Raw genomic sequence first — 22,906 nt, forward strand, 5'->3', positions numbered from 1 at the left:
AAAAGGAGGGAACAAAGGCTCCCAAATTCCTTGTACGGATCATGCAGTCACACAGATGCACATTCAGTGCTTGGGTAAGGAGAGGCTGAAACTCCAGTGGGGTTCTGAGTCCTGAACACCTACGAGGTTGCTTACAAAGCACTAGACAGTTTGACTTTTCCCTGCTAGCCTGTCATTCCCTTTTTTAGTGTATTTGCAGCACAGCACCAAGCCTGTTGCACCCACCAGTGAGCAACAGGTTGGAAGTACCCAGCAAGCAACAGATGCTCTGTGCTTCTGTGGCAGACAGGCTTTCTAGACAGACGTATCTCCATCCATCTTCCAGGGCACCCAGAAAACCCAGATAAATGCTCAAATTCCTCAAACAGGGAACAGACCTAGAAAAATTTTACGTATGCTAATCCTACTAAAATGTAGTTTAGCCTTTGGTAAAACACATTTTAAAACTTCATGAGCTGCTTTCCTAGAGTAAGCACTTGCCAATTAACCTTTATTAGTAATTCAAAAAACCCCGACCCAGAAGTGCCTTTATCATTACTGCTAAAGTCACTAAACTTGGTTGGTGGTTCTCCTGATTTAGAAATTTTCATTATGTTTACCTGTCAATTTCAGAAGAACTATCTCATAAATATAATAAATGCATATTATGCCAACCACATAAATCCCAAAATAATCTTGAATATCCCAGAAAATCAGATTGGTAAAATAATACTGAAAATGCGTATTTTGATATATTAACATGTGTGTTTCACAGAAGTCAGCAGTTTTCCTGAAGATACTGTTTGCTTGCTTGGTTGCACTTTAAAACTGTAGTTTTCTTCAGGATAGGTTTACTAAAAAATTTGTTTCTGCCTTTAAGGAAAGTGGTAGCCCTCTCTGATAACCTCCTGTGACAATCTGTGATAATAATTAACACATTTTGTGAAGATTTTGAAAGTTAAAAGTAAACAGAGGGAAAGAACTTTTTCCCTACTTGTACCATAGTATGTGTAACCCAGGCTGTGTGCATTGGCAAGTCTATGGCACTAAGAAAACAGATTAGATTACAGCTCTTTTTCCTGACTTGAGATCTATATGACCCATTTGAATTCAGCTTTCCAATGGAAAAAAATGAAAGAATGAAATCTTCATATGGCAAGACATTGCTACATATATGCTTTCTCTGAAATATATTTTCTGAATCACTATTAGCTTTGTAAACGCACCTTGACAAAAGCTCTTCCTGTTCACTGCTAACTGCCAGTGCATCTTTCGGAGATACACTGAAGCCACATTGCCATCTACAGTAGGTAGAACAGTACTAATCCACATACATGAGCAGGGATAGCCTTTTTCCAGAGTTGAAAAAAAAAAAAGGGGAGGGGGAGGTAGGGATAGCACTTCTCCAAAAATAATTGTTTCTAAAATTATTTATATTTTGCAGGCATCACACTATCATTTAATAAATAAATACTGTACTCTTTTTCAGCAACTGCAATTACCAACTAAGACAGTACACAATATAGTTCTAATAAATATTAGTTATTCAGCTATTACTTTTCCCCTTGGTTTTATTTTCTAAGAACACAGGAGTTCTAAACAGGCACTTCTGATTTAATATTGATCTGACAGCTACAGAAATTATTAAGCACTAGAGCATTTATGAGGCTAGTGTAAATCACTAATGCTATTACTTGCTCTGATTTTTATGTCATTATTTTCTTGGCAAACAAAGCCAGGCTGAAACACATTCTAGCACGACAAAATGCTGGGACCTTATTCCTGTTTTTTCCCATGGTGTTTACAATACTTTTCTGGGATTTCCCAAAAGGAATATTCCATAGTTTTATATAGTCAGTTAGGTTTTTTTCTTTCAGTGTTTCTTATGAATCATGACCTTGCAGAAGTCTATTCTGAGACACAAGTTAATTGACAATTTTCCAAGTTTTAGAAACAGCATAGGATTACTATCCTATGTAAGCTTCTTTAAATCAAGTCGAACACAAAAAAGAGCAAAAAAACCATAAATGACACTTACAATAATACCGTAAGATTTTATAAATAGGCTTTGAGCTTAGTCTTGTTGGAACAATGTTTTTAAAGATAAATCTACTTCTTGACTTGCATGATTGCAACTGAACAATTCACTGTTGATAAAAATCTAAGAGAAACGCCACTCAGGTCTCCAATAATAGCATTCATCAGAATGGTGCTATATATGACATGGGTTGATTATGTAAGTGAAGTGGCACACAGTTCACCTACAAATATTCTACAACACAAAGCGGAAGTCATCAATATTACAAATAAAAACTTGCTCTTCATAATTTTTCTGTGAAGTGAATTATCATCATGTTTATGTCTCACATTTCAGCCATATCATTGTAGGAGGTATATACTGTGATATTCTGAGAGAAAAATAGGTGAAAAATAAGTACATTCCCTTTGATACACACTGAGTAGAAGCAGCTCCATGGCAGAGTTAAACTGAAGAAGAAACAACAAAAAGGAATGGTAAGAACAGAAATAAGGTACCCTAAAAGCATACTGCCTGATAATCTTCCATATTTTAGAGAAAGCAGTCCAGGCAATTAATATTTTTATATACAGAACTCTATTTTTTTCTCCCCTATTATCTGAGAAACCTGTGGATTTTTCTGAAACACACTTCAAACGTAACTTAACTTCTTTGTTGGCCATGCAAGTACTGGTAAATTTCAGACAGGACAAAAGCCTCACAGATTGCTTTTTGCCATGATTCATTGTCGCTGTATGAATTATGCTCCTTATAATGCAAATTATTATGGTGAAAAATCATTATTAACTTACATTAATAGCAATAAACTATACAGACCAAATAATGTAGTCCTTACTTTTACCCAAATGAACAGACCAGTTTTGAATTAGACAAGCAATAATGACCTCCTTTCAGAAAAAGGTAGTCTTTTTTTTTTTTAAAATTATAGGGGTCACTCCTCTTTATAATAAGCACCATATACACTTAAACAGCTAGCATTTCCAATGATCAAATTACAATAGTGAGGAAAAAATAGCTTCCTTACCTATGTATACAATTTTTAGATTCAAGATATGCCATACCAGAAGCAGCATCTAATGAAAATTTCACCAGCTGTTTGGTTTTTAGCTCATCCTTCTTTTTTCTTAAAAAGGACAGGAAATCACCTCCTAGAAAAATAGACAGATGGACAGTGAGACATGACAGATAGGATACTCACATTTATCTCTCACTAAGGGTACGGAGACCAAAGAAAGTGCAGCTATAAGCCGTTCTCCTCAACCCATCAGTTTGAGGTTAGCCTAAGAAAAAGGAAGGAACTCACCTTTCAAAATGCAATTTCCCTAACTTTCCTTAAATACTAGGTACTTAAAAGTGAAAACTGCACAGCATGTGCTTAACATACCCAAAATCGCCACCAGTGAACATTAAATACAGACATATGAAAATTGTTGACAAAAACAATTGACAATTTGTGATAAATATACTTCTCTAATCACAGAATGATTGCTGTAAGGGTTTATACAAACTGTGAATAAAGAGGTTATTTCCTATTAGTTACATGAGAGTAACCGATTTTTAACTGGTGATTCTCCAATTCTACACTGATGGGTTAGGAGGGGTAACAAAGTGTTTGACTTCTTGGGCAATGCTAACTGCATATTTGACACGGGCAACTGAAGACAAACAACTATTACTGTGACTTCACAATCTTCTGCCTTGGAGGAGGAGGCAAAGGGGTCAGCATGGAGGTTTTCGAAAAAGGAATCTGTGTTTGCAAAAAAAGTTTCTGAAAAACTGATTTAGGACAAAGATAAGCAGAGGAGACATTAGAGACATTATATAAACACTGCAATGCCATGTTCTGATTGATATGACTGTACTAAAGATTTTTTCTAAAACATATTTTATTGTTTCAGGCAAAGACAAAAGATCAGAGTAGAGCTTTCCACACCACACATTTATTTGCTAGTGTGTAGCCAGCCACTGCTCTGGTCTTTGTTTCTCTTCACTTTGCGCTGAACTGACTATAGCAATTCCCTCTTGCAAATAATGCACTGTTAGACAATTTTATATCCTGCCTTTCTTAGGAATGTGAAAAGACACAATATATTAAAAGTTTCATATAGAATTTTCTTAGAAGGCCATTTTATTTGTATTTCATACTATGAGAAACAAAATAAGAGAATATTAAAGAAAAAAGCCTGCTGTTATAAAGTGTAACTGTGATGCCCTTCAAATGTTACACTGGAGTAATCGTAAAATAAATTAGCACCTTCACTGCCAGCTGCTTTGCTTATTCATTTTGCCTGGGATCAGGTTTCTTTTAGTGTAAATGATCAGGATATGACTGGGCTGTCCTTCAGTGAAAACTCTCAGAAAAACAGCTGGTAAACTATAGATAAAAAACAGCTTCCATTTTGCTTGAATCCTCTTTTTGTAAACATAGTAACTCTACAGGAAAGCCAGAAAACACTCTGTTTTCACAGAATCATATAATAGTGGAGGTTGGCAGGGACCTCTGGAGGTCATCTGGTCCAATCCCTCTGGCTCAAGCAGGGCCACCCACAGCCGGGTCTCCAGGACCATGTCCACATGGCTTTTGCATATCTCCAAGGACGGAGACTCCATCACCTCTCTGGGCAACTTGTGCCAGTGCTGGGACATCCTCACAGTGAAAAAGGGTTTCCTGAGGTTCAGGAGGAGCCTCCTACATTTCAGTGTGTGCCCATTGCTTCTGGCCCTGTTGCTGGGCACCACTGAAAAGAGCCTGGTTCTGTCCTCTTTGCACCCCCGCTTCAGGTATTTATATACATTGATGAGATCCCCCTGAGCCTTCTCTTCTCTAGACTGAACAGTCCTGGCTCTCTTAGCCTTTCCTTTTAGGAGAACTGCTCCAGTCCCTTCATCATCTTGGTGGCCCTTTATGAGATTCTCTCCAGTATGTCCAAGTCTTTCTTGTACTGAGGAGCCCACCACTGGACCCAGCACTCCAGGTGTGGCCTCACCAGTGCTGAGCAGAGGGGACAGATCATCCCCCTGGACTTGCTGGCAACGCTTCTAATGCAGCCCAGGATACCATTAGCCTTCTTTGCCACAAGAACATATTGCTGGTGCATGTTCAACCCTTGGTGTCCACCAGAATCCTCAGGTCCCTTTCTGACAAGCTGCTTTCCAGCTGGGCAGCCACCAGCATGTACTGGTGCCTGGGGTTGTTCTTCCCCAGGTGCAGGACTTCACACTTCCCCTTGTTAAACTGCACAAGGTTCCTGTCAGCCCATTTCTCCAGCCTGTCCAGGTCCCTCTGAATGGCAGCACAACCCTTAGGTATATCGGCCCCTCCTCCCAGTTTGGCATCTGCAAACTTGCTGAGGGTGCACTCTGCCCCATCATCCAGATCATTAATGAAGATGTTCAACAGGACTGAACCCAGTATTGACCCATGGAGTACACTGGTAGTTACTGAACTCTGATTTTCTTAATAGTCTGATTCCAATTAAAGAGGTGAATAAAATTATCTGATACATCCTTTCCTCAGTGACGAATTTCTGGCAATTTTTAAAAAGCAGTGCATATAACAGCAAAACACAGTCTGTTTAAAGCATATATGGTCTATTTTAAATTTGTAAGTGTAACAAAGGGTTTATATAAACCACACAATCCAAAACTGTGGATCATCTAGGTATTTAAAATTAGACTGCCGGAACACATTCTTAAAGTGCAAGGATGAAAGAAAAGGCGAGTGATCTTTTTTACTCAGAACGCAGTGAATGCTTTCATGCTGGGCCAAGCAGCATCCCTTAGATGAGCAAGAAAATATTGCATCCTGAGTACACCAACAGTACTTCTGGCACGTACAGAGCCCACGATGCCCTTTACTCCCAGGCTGGGTAACACACAGATGGAAAATCAAGAGCTGACTGGATGCCCTTGACTCTAAAGCCGAGAAATACCCTCTGTTTTACAAAAGATAGTTACATACATTACATCTCCAAAGTCTGACAGGGTGAATCTTGGGACACTGAATTTTAAATTCTAATGAAATCTCAAAAGAATAGAATCCTATTGCGAACTGGACTGCACAAGGGTCACCTTTCCTTTAATCTGAGAGGTTACTGATGTAGTCTGGTAACTGGCAAAAAGTAGGTATTGCCAGAGAGAAGGAAGATAAACACTCTGTTGAAATATGTGTCATTTCTTACACATGTAAACAGAATTATTCTGGTTACAGTAGACAGTTAACAATAATTTTTAAGCAATTCCCCCCTCCAAGACATGCAAACAAGCTGATGAAAATTGTTTTGCTTATGTACTAAGAAGTCACTGCTCTGTACGCAGGAATCATCTTTTAATTAGTAAGTATGATTATATGCCTTTATGAATGTGAAAGTCTTCCAGTCTTGACAAATTGTGGCATTACTTGAATGAGAACAGGAAATCAAGGAAGCTTGCAGAAAAACATATAAGACCATCCTAAAAAAAAAAAAAAAAAAAAAAAAAAAAAGGCCTTCTCACACAGCCATACTAAAAATGAAGGAATAAGTCCTAAGTAAGAAAGGTCTATTTAGAAACAGTGTTATAACACTGTGAGTCTAAATTCATGTTCCTCACAATTCTTATAAATTCTTTGTGCAAATGAGTTATTGCTCTCCACAATCAACAGTAAAAAATCTGTCCTCAAATAACAAGCTACGAAAGATAACAAGGTATCAAAAGAAAAGCTAATCATATCCATTAAAAAATTAGGAATAATACATGTTATAAATTTGTTTCTAAGATGTTCAGGCAATCAGATTAAGATCCTAATTTTCATCAGTTCATTTCTGAACAGAATTTAAAGATGCTCAGTTCCTTAAATCAGAATATGTCAAACTCACAGAGCACAAGCTTGTAACCTCCCAGTCATGCCATCATGAAGTGATTTAGACTTGCTAATTTTCAGTGTTTGGCACGTACTGTATGATCTTCTAGAGTTTTGAGCAAAACCAGCACCGTATACCTGAAGCTGTATACAGTGTATTTTATGCCTATCATCAAAACACAGTTTTAATAAAATTATCTTAATCTGTCTCAGAGTCTCAATAGTAAAAAAAATCAGCAAAGGTATGTTTTCGCTAGCAGTTCTGTTTTCTTCTATCTGTCCTTGCATAGAGATGACAAAAATACTCTGTTCAATATTGGTTTGAAAGTACTGCTAGTTGCAGACAAAGTAAAAGAGCAAAGTGATACACATCTCATTCTGTACAAGATACCATTTTAGGTTAAATCTGATTATTCTCACCATTGTGATACCAACATAGGCTTAAGTGTCTGTCCTTTAACTAAGAGAATTACTAGTAAATTCTGACTTCTGCTGTCTACTGTGGCCAATGTTCCAGCTATTCATCTTCACAGGAAAGCAGCCACATGAATACCTTCAAAGCTGTGTTAAGAGACTTCACTACAAACCCTTCAGCATAGAACTGTAGCTACGTAATATCTTTGTGTGCTTCTTAAAACAAGTTTAAATATAAAAGCCCTAATTCACTATTTGCAGCACATAGTGTCAGAGCATTATCTCCAATATAATAGCTGTTGATAAAAATGAAATAAATAGACCAATTAGACTATGAAACTACTGAAACAAAACTAAATGACTACAGAGTAGTAAGTAATGCTTTCTTTTATATGTGGAATTTCCATTGCATTCTACATGGCTACCTGTTATTCCAGTTAATGGCACACAAGACTACCAGGAAATGAGGTCTGCTCCAAACACTGCAAGTACTACAGAAATAATTAGGCCATTATAGTATTATCACCAAGCAGAAATCGACTGTCTGTTCTGGGTTTACAGGAGGATAAATAACAGCACTGGAGTGTCTTCCTTAATACGATAGAATTATTTTGCTAAGTAGATGACAAAATGTAGTGCATAAGCAGAAGCTACGTGAGAGCAGCCTGCTATAATTGGATTCCTGAAAACAGCCCTTTATGTATTTCACTGTGAATGTGAACTATTTCTCACCATATGCAGAAATTTTAAGAGAGTGAAAATATCACATATCAGCATCTCCTAGTGTTGGCCATACTTTATAGCATAAACTTTATGCTGTACGTTAAGTAGTATTTTATGGCAACAAAACAGTTCACTTAATGGTGCACACAAAAGTAAGCTAATGTTTTGAAAGAGAAAAAAAACCTATCTGTGGTCTATAAGAAGAAACAAGAAACAGCAACGAAATATGTTAAATCAGTTTACAAAATATTTTATTATGGCAATCTCTGACTTTAATGGCACTTAGAATCAACTATGAGTACATAGTACAGTGTTCTCCTGAGCTGGTGCCCAAAATGGTACCTACCTACTTGTTCTAGGCACTCTTGGCATTATTCTGACAGCCAGTATCGATACTGAACATAATTAAAATATAGTTTTGAAATTATGGTGGGAAGTCTCGCACTTATTGATATATAGATATATAAATATACATTATTTATATAACTCTATATAGTATCATACATTTTAATAATGTTATAAATAATAATTATACAAATATTAATAAACCTGTTAAGAATAGCAATTATTAAGAATGGTATGGAATTATATAATTATTATTTACATATAAGCTTTAATAAAGTGGAATAATTTCCTTCATTAAACTACCTTGTTAAGTAGCAGTTTGTTTAAAGACTCCACTTAATTCTTCTCACATTGATACACACATTAATCATGCAGATGCAGCGTGCTTCTGGCCATAGCACTTAACGGTCACCTAACACAGAGGAGCTCCATGATTCAATATTTGTAATTGTTTTATAAGTTATAATATTAAAGAAATGATCTTTATCTGCACCTGTAATCATTTATAAATTTGAGGATTTATATGGTCAGTCTTTTGACTAACATAAGAAATTTAGAATTTCTTTATTGCCCAGTATCTTAATCCCACATACATTATCAACAAAAACAAACCCAAACACAGCTACTTAAAACCATGAATTTAAAATAGTAAACATGCATCTGTAGCAATTCTAGAAGTTTTTGTAAGAAAGTAAGCTGCTATTTGACAAACTATTGAAAATGTAAGGGCTTAGAAATGCTGAAGCACTCATTTTCCTTAAAATAGTGTGCCTTCACTTTTCAACTAATGAATCATTTGTGTGTAATGCAGTGCCTTCACTTTTTTTTTTATTTTACTAAATAGTAACCGTAAATAAACCCAAGGTTTTTCAACTGCCTACAGAGTACTATAGCAAAATCCAGTTAAAACCATTTTTCCTGTTAAGCAAAGCAAATAAAGGTTGCTATCAACATGCAAAGTTTTGCCATAGTAATATTAACAATGGTAGTGATGAAGTATGATTGGAAACGCATATATGTGAAAATGAAGATTAAAGAAAAAAACAAGGGTTAAAAGAATGGTGTGCATTGAGAGCCAGGGACATGATTAGCAGCAACAAATAGGTAAACACATAGAAGACGTTGCTTGCACCAGGACTGCGATGCAGATAACTTTTTAGCAGATCTGTAATGAGACCACGATGGAGATGACTCATTAGCACAAAATAACTACACTACAATAAAATGAAGATGAGAAGAAGGTTACAACACATTATATGTGCTATTTCACTTCCTTTAAACGGGATGATAGACTATAGACATATGATAATAAAAAAAAAAAAGGAAAATATTGACAATGGTCAGCAAGCTCGCCTTAGATTTAAGGTGGATCAATAAGCTAGAGTGTGAAGCCAATGATTCTACCACATTAACTACTTATGTCCAAATGGCATAAAAGCCTGTCCAAAACCAAGTCTGTCACCATCTGTCAAGAAGAAACCAGAAATCATAGTGAGACATCAATAGCCAGCATCCCTTGTCCTCTGTGCTGCACAAAATAATCCTGCCCAGACTACTTGGACTCTGTGTTTTGGTGTTGTGGCTATGAGGATATAGGACTATGAGTGGGTAGATACAACCTACTTCAGAAATTAACTAAAAGGAAAATCATCTTCCCCAGGATGTCTTCCATTCAGTTTTGTTTCGTTAATTCCTATGATTGGACTATGCTTCAAAACCAATAATCACTAGCCTTCTAAACGCTTCCAGATTAGAAAGTAGTGATAGTCCATGTGAAACAGAACATACATGAAGAATAGGGTTTTTTTTAATCTGAAGAAAAACAATGAACATTTTTTAAATGCAGACACATTACATAATAAATATTTTTACTTAAAAGTTGTTCTAGGTAAAGCAAGAATAACAATGTGAAGGAATACCAACAAATAAAACTAAAGAAATAAGATGGATACAGAAATTCTTGCAGCTATCAAACGCTTTGCTGATTTTTTATGTTTGGTTGTTTTTATTCAGTTTTCAAACAGATTTTCTAGTTTCATCTATTTGCTGATCTATTTTTGTGCAATCTTGACAAAATAATATAGTAACATCAAAGCTTAAAATATTTAAAAACATAAAAATCAAACTCCAGTCTCAAATGTTACAATAAAAGATGACTGTATAGCGGGGCTTTGGTCTTGTTTCATCAAACAGAGAAGCTGTGAGCCAAAAGGAATTTTTCATCACCACCATCTATGCCCCAACAAAGGAATATGACTGTTCCCCCTCTTCTCTTAGTACCCTCACAGCTGGAAACCATGCAGCAAATAGGAAGGCAGTGGCACATGTGAATCTAAAAGACTAAGAAGGGAAGCGAGGAAGAAGAAATGGGGTCTGTATGTGTGCATGTGCGTGTGTACTACAAGAGCGCTGGGGAGAAGAGGGTGAAGTTGGACGTACATGGAGAGAAGGAATCCATGAGGGAGTGTCTGATGTGCCCAGAAAGAGAGAAGCTGGCAGAGGCAGAAGCACGGCAGGTTGCAGAGAAGTAGAGAAAGAAAAAGGGAAGCTGTAAGCTTAGCTGAGTGCAAGAGGAAAGGATAAAGTAAGAGAGAGACAAAAACTACAGAAACAGGCAGAGGTCATATTTGTGTGAAGAGAAGCTGTAGGGTAGACAGAAGGTGGCTTTAGCAACAGCTGGGTATTGAGACAGGTAACTTATTTGACTAAAGCCTATCTTCCAGAGAAAAAAAAAGAACTGCTGAATGGAAAATAAAGCCAGTCTTGTCACTATCACTGTTAAAAATCTGCACCTTATCTCTAATTTGAATGTCTAGAATTTGACTGACCATTTTTTTTGTTGCATTGATTTTTGACAGTGTAGAGTAAAGATTCAGGATATGACTGCAAGATAGGACACAATTCCGAAATTTGCTGCCAAAAGTCAGCTACTGAGGATGCACAATACAGCCAATGGGGTAGATCATGCAAAACTTTCTTACAAGTTTTAAGGGATCTCTGAATTGGAAAAAAACCTGAATGATGTCTATAGACATGTCACTGCCTCCAGAACCAGGAAACAGAAAAAAAACCACCATACAAAGTAGAAAACACAGCAGATGAATCACATAACATGAAACTAAAAGTTAACATTTTTTTCTGTATCAATCAGCATTCCAGGCCTGTGTATGAAATCAGCTGCACCTGAGAGAGCAGGGCTAACCTTAGGCTGAGGTAAGCCATAGAGTACTTGCACTTCCGCTGCTCTCAGCGTGAGCTCTCCTTTATACAAGGTGATAATTAATTTAGCAGAAAAGCTCAGATAATATGAATATTGTACATCATATCAACAAATAACTTATACATACCTCAGTCTCATCTCTGAGACTTTGGTTATAAATGGGCTTGTTGGCTTCAGTGCAACTAACAGAAGAAATACAGGGAGTTGGCTGTGATTTGGTGCTATAGCCTAAAGTATCACTACATACAGAAAATATGAGTAATTCCACAAAAGTCAGTTAAGATTTAGTAGGTTGTATGAGCTCTACCTCAGCACCAGCTGTACTGGATCTGTAGGTATTTCTCCACTTTATGCCGTGTAGTCCTCTTTTCCAACAAAGGCCAAAAAGAGGGCCTGCTAGGTCAGGAAGAATATTGGGCTTTATTTGCAAATGCTTCTGTGACCTAACACGCCCTGTGGAAGTAAAAAGTGCTGTAACATACAGAAAGCACCAACAGAGTCACCTTAATTTCAGAAGAGAGTGAGTAAGCCAAGCTGGACCAAAGCTAACTGCAGGTAGGATAGCACGAACAGGGTGCAGAAGTAATCCCAGATCTTGGATTAAGATGGCTTATCAGTTCCTGTTACAGGCACTACAGAAATAGCTATGCTCTTTCTGAACGTGCCTGGGAGCCAGTGTAGCTGCAATCAAGCAGTGCTGCACCTGATCTAATAAAACCTGTCACCTCTGAATTGTTTCTGCATCAGTGGCACAGGCAACTTGCATCCCAAATGATTCAGTACATATCTAAACAGGTTATCTTATCCAATTTCAAAGATGGATGTTACGACCTTGCTGAACTCCACCTTGAAAGCTAGCTACCCATGTCTAGATATAAGCTGAACATACATAGTTGAAAGCTAATTCAGACAACCTTCCCATACTATTAGATTACTGTATGTTTTCATAGCTGTTTATATGTAAAAGCATAGCTTAACCTGTTTCCAGCTGCAAGTGTTCAGCAAACCTACTCTAATGTATGTCAGCATGAGCCTGGATAAAACAAGGAACACAAACTCAGTGCCCAGTTCAGTAGGGGGTTGCTTTTTTGGCAACCATATATCCATTATCAAATAGGAATTCTATGATGGTATCAGGAATGCACACTAGCATTGCAGAGAAATGTCAACAATGCATATAGCATTAGGGTGAAAAATGTCCAGAAATGCACAACGAGGAAGGGGTGTGTGTCAGATCACTGACAGAATAGACTAAATAAGGCCTATGGCTACAGAATGGATTTGAAGATGAGAAACAACTCCTGGAAAACTGTTCAGATCTGTATGAGGTAATGATCTGGTACAGAAAGGAGACCTAATTTTCATAATATTGTAATGTAAAGTAACATATAATATATTCATATTATATTATCATAACGTATATGCTAGAGCTAAAGCTAAATTAAGACTGAATAGACAATCCAGATTCTTAAATAGTCTATTTCTGAATGTCTGACTTAGCAAAAAGAAATTCTTTCAAAATATTTCTGCAGATGTAATTTTACCTATGTTGATTATAAAAGTGTTTAAGTATATAGAAACCTGAAACAGAAAGTAGGCTATCAGCTTGTGATTAAACAGTCCAACAGCTAAAAGGGGTAAGACACAAAAAATGTGACTACAAGCTTCCTTCTACTACCTTGAATCAACCGTTGGAACTTATAAAGATGTTTGCATCTACTGTCAATTAGACAAACCCTTCCAGAGAGAGCTGATGCAGGTGTGTCAAGATAAGATGGTGCTTATCTTGACAACCTATGCAGATGCTTTTTGCTGGAGGGACAGAAGCACCTTTGAAGGTTCTACAAGATAAACGGTTGAAATAGTTGCATGAAATGATAACTGCACCACAAGATTACACATCTGTCTTCAAAATGCCCCACTCTAGAAGACACAGTTCATGAACATGCAAAGCTCCTACCTCTAAATTAAATTATCCTTTCAGGGCAAGCTAAATTCAAGTAAATTGAAGTGAACAGAAAGACGGAGAAGAAAGAATTTTGTGGCTTGGGATTGCTTTTTGCATCTTGCAGATTACATTTGATTTTGATTTGTTTTTTCCCCTAAACCTAGGAAGGGACTCCTGCAATTTGTTTTTGATTACATGGGAGATTGCATGATAAATTAAGAGCAGATGAAACAGAGTTAGGTGATCCTGAGTGTTTCAGTGAATTAAAATCCCTTATTCTCAAAGTAGAAATACCATAATAAGATCTATGATCACTAAGAGAGAAGCTGGGACCAGGAAGATAGTAGTGAGGAAGGGTATTCTAGTTTCTTCTTTTCCTTTTTCCATGAAAAGATGCTGAGTTCACTCTGAAAGGAGAAAAGAACAGGAAGCAGGTTTTGTCAACCCCTTCACCATTTTCCTGATAATCTTCTCTACACTCCGTCCATTTGTCTCAGGTTATCAGGCTGGACCCCGGCCAGCTTACACATAATGCTAGCAATATTACAGGCAGTCTCTCTGATCATCATCTAAATTCGCTAAAAATTAGCTGTTATGAAAACTCCTTGTGACATGTGCGGCCTTAAGAGACACTGGCAAATTGTTCTTTTCCTGTTTTGAATATCAAAGCAGCTTCTCATAGTTACTTCTCTTTCTTCAGTTTTAAGGTCAACAATGCAGAATAAAGCACAAAAAAACCTCTGTGAAAACAGGCACAGAGCAAAGAAAAATGAAAAAATTAACCCAGAAAATATGAGTAAAATGCTCGATTTTTTAAGATTGATGTGGCATCACAGAAAAGTTACATGCTTTCTTACACAGTCCTATAAACCATACTTTTACACAAAGTTCTGCCATTCTTCATACTGGAAACCATCCCTGACAAAGGCTTAACTACATCAGAAAATTCCTGTGGTGAAGGCTACAGACTGCATTCACAGTCTCAAATATGCAGCAACCCTCACTGAACAATTTTAAGACTAGAATCCCATCTTTACTACATTACTTTTCAGTCAGGTTAGTCACGTCCGTATGTTACAAACTCAAGGCTCTGTATTAACATCAAGCGTTTGTCAAATCTCAACATAAGGGGTTTCTTTTCCCTAAATTCATTAGCAGGTCTCACTTTTAACTTCTCTCAGGATAAACTGAGTACTTAAAATGTATCACAACAGAATACTAAAAAGTTACTGTATTAAATTATGACATAAGGCAGTATTCATATTTTTAGATCAGAAGATATCAGAAAAAAACCTCTATCAAATACCACCTTTGCAACAAACCTTATCAAACCATCTTAGCTGACAATTCATTATAAAGTAGTAAGGAAAAAAGGAAGAATATTACAAAGAAAATAACTTCCAGCAACCTATACGATTATCAGAGTTCTTCATAATACTAACAGGTTCAAATAGTCTTATTTTTTCTAAGCAGAATTTTTGAAAGCTATGAAAATCCTGGGCAGCATACATCCACTTGAGAGTTGCACTCTGCTTTTGCTGGAGCTGAAGTAAATAATTTCTACTCCTTCAATACAGGATTGAAAATTCACTACTTAATATTGCAATTACTGTAAGATTTATTTCACTGTATTGTAAAATAAAACATGCCTTTCTGGCACAGAGTTCTCATTAGCTATGTGCTAAGGCAGCATCTGAAATCTGCTCTTGGGCAGCGGAGGCAGAAGAAGAAACTGGCATTCAAATACTGTTTTTCTCCATTCAGTAGCCTCACTGGAGTCAGAATCAGTAAGGAGACTTTACCCACTGTATTCTCTCCAGGTATTGCTGCAAGGTAAAGCTCTGGATCATAAATGAAGTTTACAGGCTCCTTATCCAAATAACAGCTTGCTATTAAAACAGTCTTCCACTGGATGCATCCCACTTACTGTGCATATGCTATGCAGATGATTAGCAAATGCTCACCAAATTAGATGGTGTGGCTCACTGTGCAAAGAACTCTACAAGAAAGTACACTGATTCTGGATCTCATGTTGTTTGGTCTCTGGCTCAAGACATCACACCACGTGCCCAGGGAGCTGAGTTCACCTGAGGCTCTGCATCTAGAAACCAGCACATCTGACTTACCACATGAGTGCACAGGGCATGCACATATACATTGTTCAGGCCCATCCTAAATTAAGAGTCCTGAGAGAATGTGAAGAGTAGAAGCTAGCAATATGAAATCAGAAAATATGAGCAAAGGTAAGCACACAGCAAAAGAGAAACAGAAGTCTAACTTCTATTAGGAACACAAAATGCATGCAAAAAATCAGCATAAAAATGCATGGGTGTTGCACTCCTCAAATTTTCTTTCTTTTTAACAGCCTTAATATTTTCACACTGGTAACTATAGGTGTCACAGAGAAAGAGTCATAACTACCAAACGAGAAGAGGAAATCTCTATGAGAAGTTCTCCCTTAACAAAATGTTGTAATACAAAGATCATTTACAAAGCGAGTTGTTTTCTCAGTTCTTAGTCTACCAAAAAATTCACAGAAAAAAACTATGCCACTGTAAAATTCAGGTTAATGTTTATTACACAGCAATTGTAATTCAGCGTTGGGCCCTTGTAAGGGTCTGGGCAGAAGTTCTTTTTAGTTAATATTTCAATGTCATTTAGGTAAGAAAGAATAAAATTAATTCTTTGCAAGACTGCTTTAAAGGTTATTACAAATTTATTTATTATGCAATCACAAATCAACATTTTAAAACCATCTGCTTTGCTAAATTGCTTTTTCAGAGCAGCTAGCAAGCATAACAAGCCTGCAAACAAGACTTTTCTAGAGATCTCTGTTAATTTACAAATATATATAATGCTTACAAGAAAAAGTATTAAGGACTCTTTGACTCAATTTCAATGGCTAACTTGGCAATTGAAGAGAGAGAACAACTCTAACTTGAAGAGAGAGAACAATTTGCTTAGGATTTCAAAAATCATTCATTTTATTTTTTGTTAACTCTCATCATAAATTCCTGAACAGCAGTTTTACGTCATGTCTCTTCTATACATGTAACTTTCCATGTATATATGAAGGACATTGTTGCTGCTACATGCATTTTAGCTTCTGTTTATATATGACGGTAATATTTTAATTAATTATTTTTTTATCAATTAGAAGAATAGCTTTTAGAAAGCAATAATAAATAAATACTGTCTTAAACAAACTAGAAGCAGGTACCTCCTAAATAACGCTCTTTAGAATACTGATTGGGGGTTTCTTATTAGTAGGTAGCCATCACAACTTACTGAGATTTTTATCTGTGGTATGTGTGTCACAAAGAATAGAAAACAGTTGGCAGAATATGCTCTTCTCTATTCAGAGAAACTATTTATTATACCTCTTTACTCGGGCAATAGTACCAGTTACTAACCTGGAAAACAGGAGAACTCATCTCTTTCAAAAAACATTCCAGTAGCTTTTTTCCTATAATAAAATGCATGTTGCACAATATACGTTCTTTAAAATGTAAGAAAGCAGCTTATCTTGTGATGGTCACTGGGTATATTTTATTAGACAACTGTAAAACACATCTTTGTTAAAATATTTTTTATGATCTCTGAGTCCTGAGAAGAAATTGTCTTTCACCAGTTTACTGGACTCCCTTAACTTGATATAAGAATCACGCACAGCTTAATTTTTAAAAATCATTAAGACTCCTACTCCTATGTTTTCAATTTAGTGGATAAAGCATCCTAAGACCATGTCATCATCAATGGTACCGTCATAAAAATATGGTTACAGTAACAAAAAAAACCCAAGTTCTGTTTTTTCAGGCCTTCTCCTTTCTCTAAAGGACTGTTTTTTCACTAGATGTTGTCCGAGAAGCTAGAAGGACTAGAGCAACCTCATCCCAACAAACTCTAGAAAAAGATACCACATTCTGCTTACAGGATGTTCCTCCCCTTCCCACCTGCAGAATGATGGCCCTGCAGGAAAGACTGAGAAGAGAAGACACCTGGCTCCTAACAACTCAGCCAACAGCAGGGAGATAGGATATGTTTTTCCACATAAGCATCCCTTAAACAGAATTTACGTGATACACATACGCATTACATTAAGTTACTTCTTCATTTCTTGACAGGTGGTGGATTGTGAAAAAGATAACCAAGTCTTTTTGTACTGGAGTAATCTATGATGGATTGACACTGTGTGGACATATACAGTGAGATCAGTATGACCAACAGCAAGTAAGTGAGTAGTAAGTAAATGATGGTTCTTTTTGATTAACATACGTAATTTCTCGTCTACCTTTTCACTTTGGCTATGTATCTGCAACACGCTCTGCTACCTTATTTATTACTTCAGTTAATCCTGGCTACATCACCCATCTTGAAATCACAGAATCACAGAAGGGTAAGGGTTAGAAGGGACCTCTGAAGATCATCAAGTCGAACAACCTGCCAAAGCAGGTTCACCTACAGCATGTCGCACAGTGTCACGTCCAGGAGGGTTTTGAATATCTCCAGAGAAGGAGACTCCACAACCTCCCTGGGCAGCCTGTTCCAGTGCTCTGTCACCCTCAAAGTAACGAAGCTTTTCCTCATATTTAGATAGAACTTCCCATATTTCAGTTTGTGCCCATTGCCCCTTGTCCTGTCGCTGGGCACCACTGAGAAGGGACTGGCTCCATCCTCTTGACAAATACCCTTTAGGTATTTGTAAGTATTGATAAGATCCCCTCTCAGTCTTCTCTAGGCTAAACAGACCCAGCTCCCTCAGCCTTTCCTCATAAGAGAGAGCTCCAGTCCTCTGATCATCTTTGTAGCCCTCTGATGGACTCTCTCCTGTAGTTCCTTGTCTTTCTTGAACCCCAGTTCAGAACCGGACACAGTACTCCAGGTGTGGCCTCACCAGGGCAGTGTAGAGGGGGAGGATAACCTCCCTCGACCTGCTGGCCACACTCTTCCTAATGAACCGCAGGATACCATTGGCCTTCCTGGCCACAAGGGCACACTGCTGGCTCATGGCTATCTTCTTGTCCACCAGAACTCCCAGGTCCTTCTCTGCAGAGCTGCTTTCCAGCAGGTCAACCCTCAACCTGTACTCGTGCATGGGGTTATTCCTCTCCAGGTGCAGGACCCTACACTTACCTTTGTTGAACTTGATTATGTTCCTCTCCACCCAACTCTCTAGCCTGTCCAGGTCTCGCTGAGTGGCAGCACAGCCTTCTGGTGTATCGTCCACTCCTTCCAGTTCTGTATCATCAGCAAACTTGCTGAGTGTACACTCTGTCCCTTCATACAGGTCACTGATGAAAAAGTTAAACAAGACTGGACCCATTACTGACGCCTGGGGAACACCACTAGCTACAGGCCTTCAACTAGATCTGCGCCACTGATCACAACCTTCTGAGCTCTGCCATTCAGCCAGTTCTCTATCCACCTCACTGTCCACTCATCTAAGCCACACTTTCTGAGCTTTCCTATGAGGATGTTATGCGAGACAGTGTCAAAAGCCTTGCTGAAGTCAAGGTAGACAACATCCACTGCTCTCCCCTCATCCACCCAGCCAGCCATGTCATCACAGAAGGCCATCAGATTGGTCAAGCATGATTTTCCCTTGGTGAATACATGTTGACTACTCCTGATAACCTTTTTTTCCTCCACATGCTTAGAGATGACATCCAGAATGAGCTGTTCCATCACCTTTCCAGGGATGGAGGTGAGGCTGACTGGCCTGTAGTTGCCTGGGTCCTCCTTCTTGCCCTTTTTGAAAACTGGAGTGACATTGGCTTTCCTCCAGTCCTCAGGCACCTCTCCTGTTCTCCATGACCTTTCAAAGATGATAGAGAGTGACTTAGCAATAACACCTGCCAGCTCCCTCAATACTCATGGGTGCATCCCATTGGGGCCCATGGATTTGTAGGTGTCCAGTTTGTCTAAATGATCTCTAACCTGATTTTCCTCGACCAAGGGAAAGCCTTCCTTTCTCCAGACTTTCTCTCGTACCTCCAGCCAGGGTCTGTGATTCCTGAGGGCCAGCCTTAGCAGTAAAGACTGAGGCAAAGAAGGCAGCAAAGAAGGCATTCAGAAACTCTGCCACCTGTGTATCCTCTGTCAGCAGGGCACCCTCCTCATTCAGCAGCGGGCCCACATTTTCCCTAGTCTTCCTTTTGCTGCTGATGTACTTGAAGAAGCCCTTTTTGTTGTCCTTGACGTCCTTTGCTAGATTTAATTCCAGGTGGGCCTTAGCCTTCCTTGTCGCATCCTGGCAATGCGACATTGATAAATGTCTTTATCAATGTGATTCTTACTTTATGACAATGTCACTTGTTATGTTAACACACTCACCAAGAAAAGGGATCTACCTACCAAGGGTAATGCCCTTTGACAACTTGCTTTATTTCTCTGTTACCTGTTGGCAACATCTGGGTTATTTTTGCATGTAACAATGAATGCACAGATGCTTAAATATGCATCTGCCACCTTCTCTATTGTTTTCACTGATGACTTTATCCAGATTAATAGATTTTAATCCCATTTACATTTGCAAGAAAGGAAAAAGTCTTCTCTGTTGAGAGAGTTTATGACAGATTCACTAACAGAGTAGTGCCTCTCTACTGCTATGTTTCAAAAGGGTTACATTTCAAAATAAATTTTTAACACTTGAACAAATTAAGAATCTGAATTGAAATCTGAATTTGGAATGAAAAGCAGAATTAGCCGTTACTGAGCCACACCACAGCAATCTCAAAAGACTACATGTATTTGGGATATTAAAACAGTAGAAAAAGTGCAAACATTAAATAGAACTCAGAAAACACAGGAGAAATTCCACATTTTATGGAGTTGTTTCTAACTTTTTCCTCAGGGAAAAAAACCTGTCAGACACTTATTAATTACATGCCTTCTCAGCCATATATTTACAGAATACAATTCTAAGCTAAAACATGTCAATTTAAGTTATTAAAATGAATGTCAGAGTTAAACTGCTTAAACATCTTCAAGCATAAACACATTTAAGACAAAACACAGACAAAGCAGACACTGAGAAAGCTGAGTGCAAGTGAACAAGCCTGCCGCTATATTCTGTTCTTCAAAGGGCAGCATTGAATACCAAGTCAGAGCACTAACAATTATTATTCTAGGCAATCTCTTCCAAACTTGCCATTAGAAAATAGAAAACCAGTAACATCAGAATCACTGCTTCTCTCTAAGCAAATGTTTTGTCTTCCCCCTGCCAGCTTCTTCGGAGCTGGCATCCTTATTGTTTCTAGCTGATTTGGTCAGTCTCATGGGGTGCTAGACAAGGTTTAAAAGAATATGGAAAAGCGTGATGGCATGAACACAGTACAGTGTTTATGAGGGCAGGCAAGCATGGAAGCTAGCCAGAGGACTTAGAGACCAGCAAAACAGGATAAGAATTAAGACGCTTCTTGCAAATTCAAAGCCAGGAGACAGAAGAATTTTTGGATAGACTTGGACTGCAAAATAGGCATGGGAACCAGAAAAAGATTCTCACTAATTCCTCCTTGAATTGTATTAGTATGTTTCAACAACTTGTCCTAGGCTCTGAAAATCCTGAACCAGAACGATAAAGGTGTTAAAAGATCAGGATTTATTTTTATCTTCAAAGATGTCTGGAGAAGCAGAATACCAAAGTATGCCTTAAAACCCAGGACTTTGCTTTTAGTCTCCTTTTTAATAAAAAGTTTAGCGCAAGTACAAATATAATAATCTAATACAATCTATTTGAATGAAGGCAGAAAATTCCAATAGGTCAAAGATTTCATCATTGCTCTTGTACTAAAGCCAGTACTCAAGAATTATAAACAATCTTGTGTATACACACAAGGGTGTACAGATCATGGAAGGAGGGGCTGGCCACTTGGGAGGAATATAAGTCTGTTGTCAGAGGATGTAGGGAGGCAACTAGGAAAGCTAAGGCCTCCTTGGAATTAAACCTTGTAAGAGAGGTCAAGGACAACAGAAAGGGCTTCTTCAAATACATTGCAGGTAAAGCCAACACTAGAGGCAATGTAGGCCCTCTGATGAATGAGGTGGGGGCCCTGGAGACAGAGGATAAAAAGAAGGTGGAGTTACTGAATGCCTTCTTTGCCTCTGTCTATACTGCTGGAGGATGTCCTGAGGAGCCTCAGACCCCTGAGGCCCCAGAAGAAGTCAGGATAGAGGAGGAATCTGTCTTGGTAGATGAGGGCTGGGTCAGGGACCAATTAAGCAATCTGGACGTCCATAAATCCATGGGCCCTGATGGGATGCACCCGCGGGTGCTGAGGGAGCTGGCAGAAGTCATTGCTAGGCCACTCTCCATCATCTTTGCTAAGTCGTGGGCAACGGGAGAGGTGCCTGAGGACTGGAGGAAAGCGAATGTCACTCCAGTCTTCAAAAAGGGCAAGAAGGAGGACCGAGGTTACTATAGACCGGTCAGCCTCACCTCCATCCCTGGAAAGGTGATGGAACAACTTGTCCTTGGTGCTGTCTCTAGGCACATCAAGGATAGGGGGATCATTAGGGGCACTCAGCATGGCTTCACCAAGGGGAAGTCATGCTTAACCAACTTGATAGCCTTTTATGAGGACATAACCCGGTGGATAGATGATGGTAAAGCTGTGGATGTGGTCTATCGCGATTTCACTAAAGCGTTTGACACGGTCTCCCACAGCATCCTCGCAGCTAAACTGAGGAAGTGTGGTCTGGATGATCGGGTAGTGAGGTGGATTGTGAACTGGCTGAAGGAAAGAAGCCAGAGAGTGGTGGTCAATGGGACAGAGTCCAGTTGGAGGCCTGTGTCTAGCGGAGTCCCTCAAGGGTCGGTACTGGGACCAGTTCTATTCAATATATTCTTTAATGACTTGGATGAGGGAATAGAGTGCACTGTCAGCAAGTTCGCTGATGACACAAAACTGGGAGGAGTGGCTGAGATGCCGGAAGGCTGCGCAGCCATTCAGAGAGACCTAGACAGGCTGGAGAGTTGGGCGGGGAGAAATTTAATGAAATATAACAAGGGCAAGTGTAGAGTCCTGCATCTGGGCAAGAACAACCCCATGTACCAGTACAAGTTGGGGACAGACCTGTTCGAGACCAGCGTAGGGGAAAGTGACCTGGGGGTCCTAGTGGACAGCAGGATGACCATGAGCCAGCAGTGTGCCCTTGTGGCCAAGAAGGCCAATGGCATCCTGGGGTGTATTAGAAGGGGTGCGGTTAGCAGGTCAAGAGAGGTTCTCCTCCCCCTCTACTCTGCCCTGCTGAGGCCGCATCTGGAATATTGTGTCCAGTTCTGGGCCCCTCAGTTCAAGAAGGACAGGGAACTGCTAGAGAGAGTCCAGCGCAGAGCCATGAAGATGATTAAGGGAGTGGAACATCTCCCTTATGAGGAGAGGCTGAGGGAGCTGGGTC

At 38.8% G+C, this 22,906-nt stretch overlaps 1 protein-coding gene across 3 annotated transcripts in view; it reads right to left on the bottom strand.

Moving 5' to 3' along the window:
• FER (FER tyrosine kinase) overlaps positions 1-22,906 on the bottom strand; it is a 221,027-nt gene that overhangs the window by 43,758 nt on the left and 154,363 nt on the right. For 2 of the 3 annotated variants that reach the window (XM_068422476.1, XM_068422477.1), the window contains one exon: positions 3,042-3,165. In XM_068422476.1, coding sequence (XP_068278577.1) covers positions 3,042-3,165 — 124 coding nt within the window. Of the gene's footprint in view, positions 1-2,032; positions 2,467-3,041; positions 3,166-22,906 lie in introns of those variants that run through there. The other variant, XM_068422478.1, reaches the window with a different exon arrangement.

The sequence above is a fragment of the Nyctibius grandis genome, chromosome Z (genome assembly GCF_013368605.1).
Source record: "Nyctibius grandis isolate bNycGra1 chromosome Z, bNycGra1.pri, whole genome shotgun sequence".
Lineage (NCBI taxonomy): Eukaryota > Metazoa > Chordata > Aves > Nyctibiiformes > Nyctibiidae > Nyctibius > Nyctibius grandis.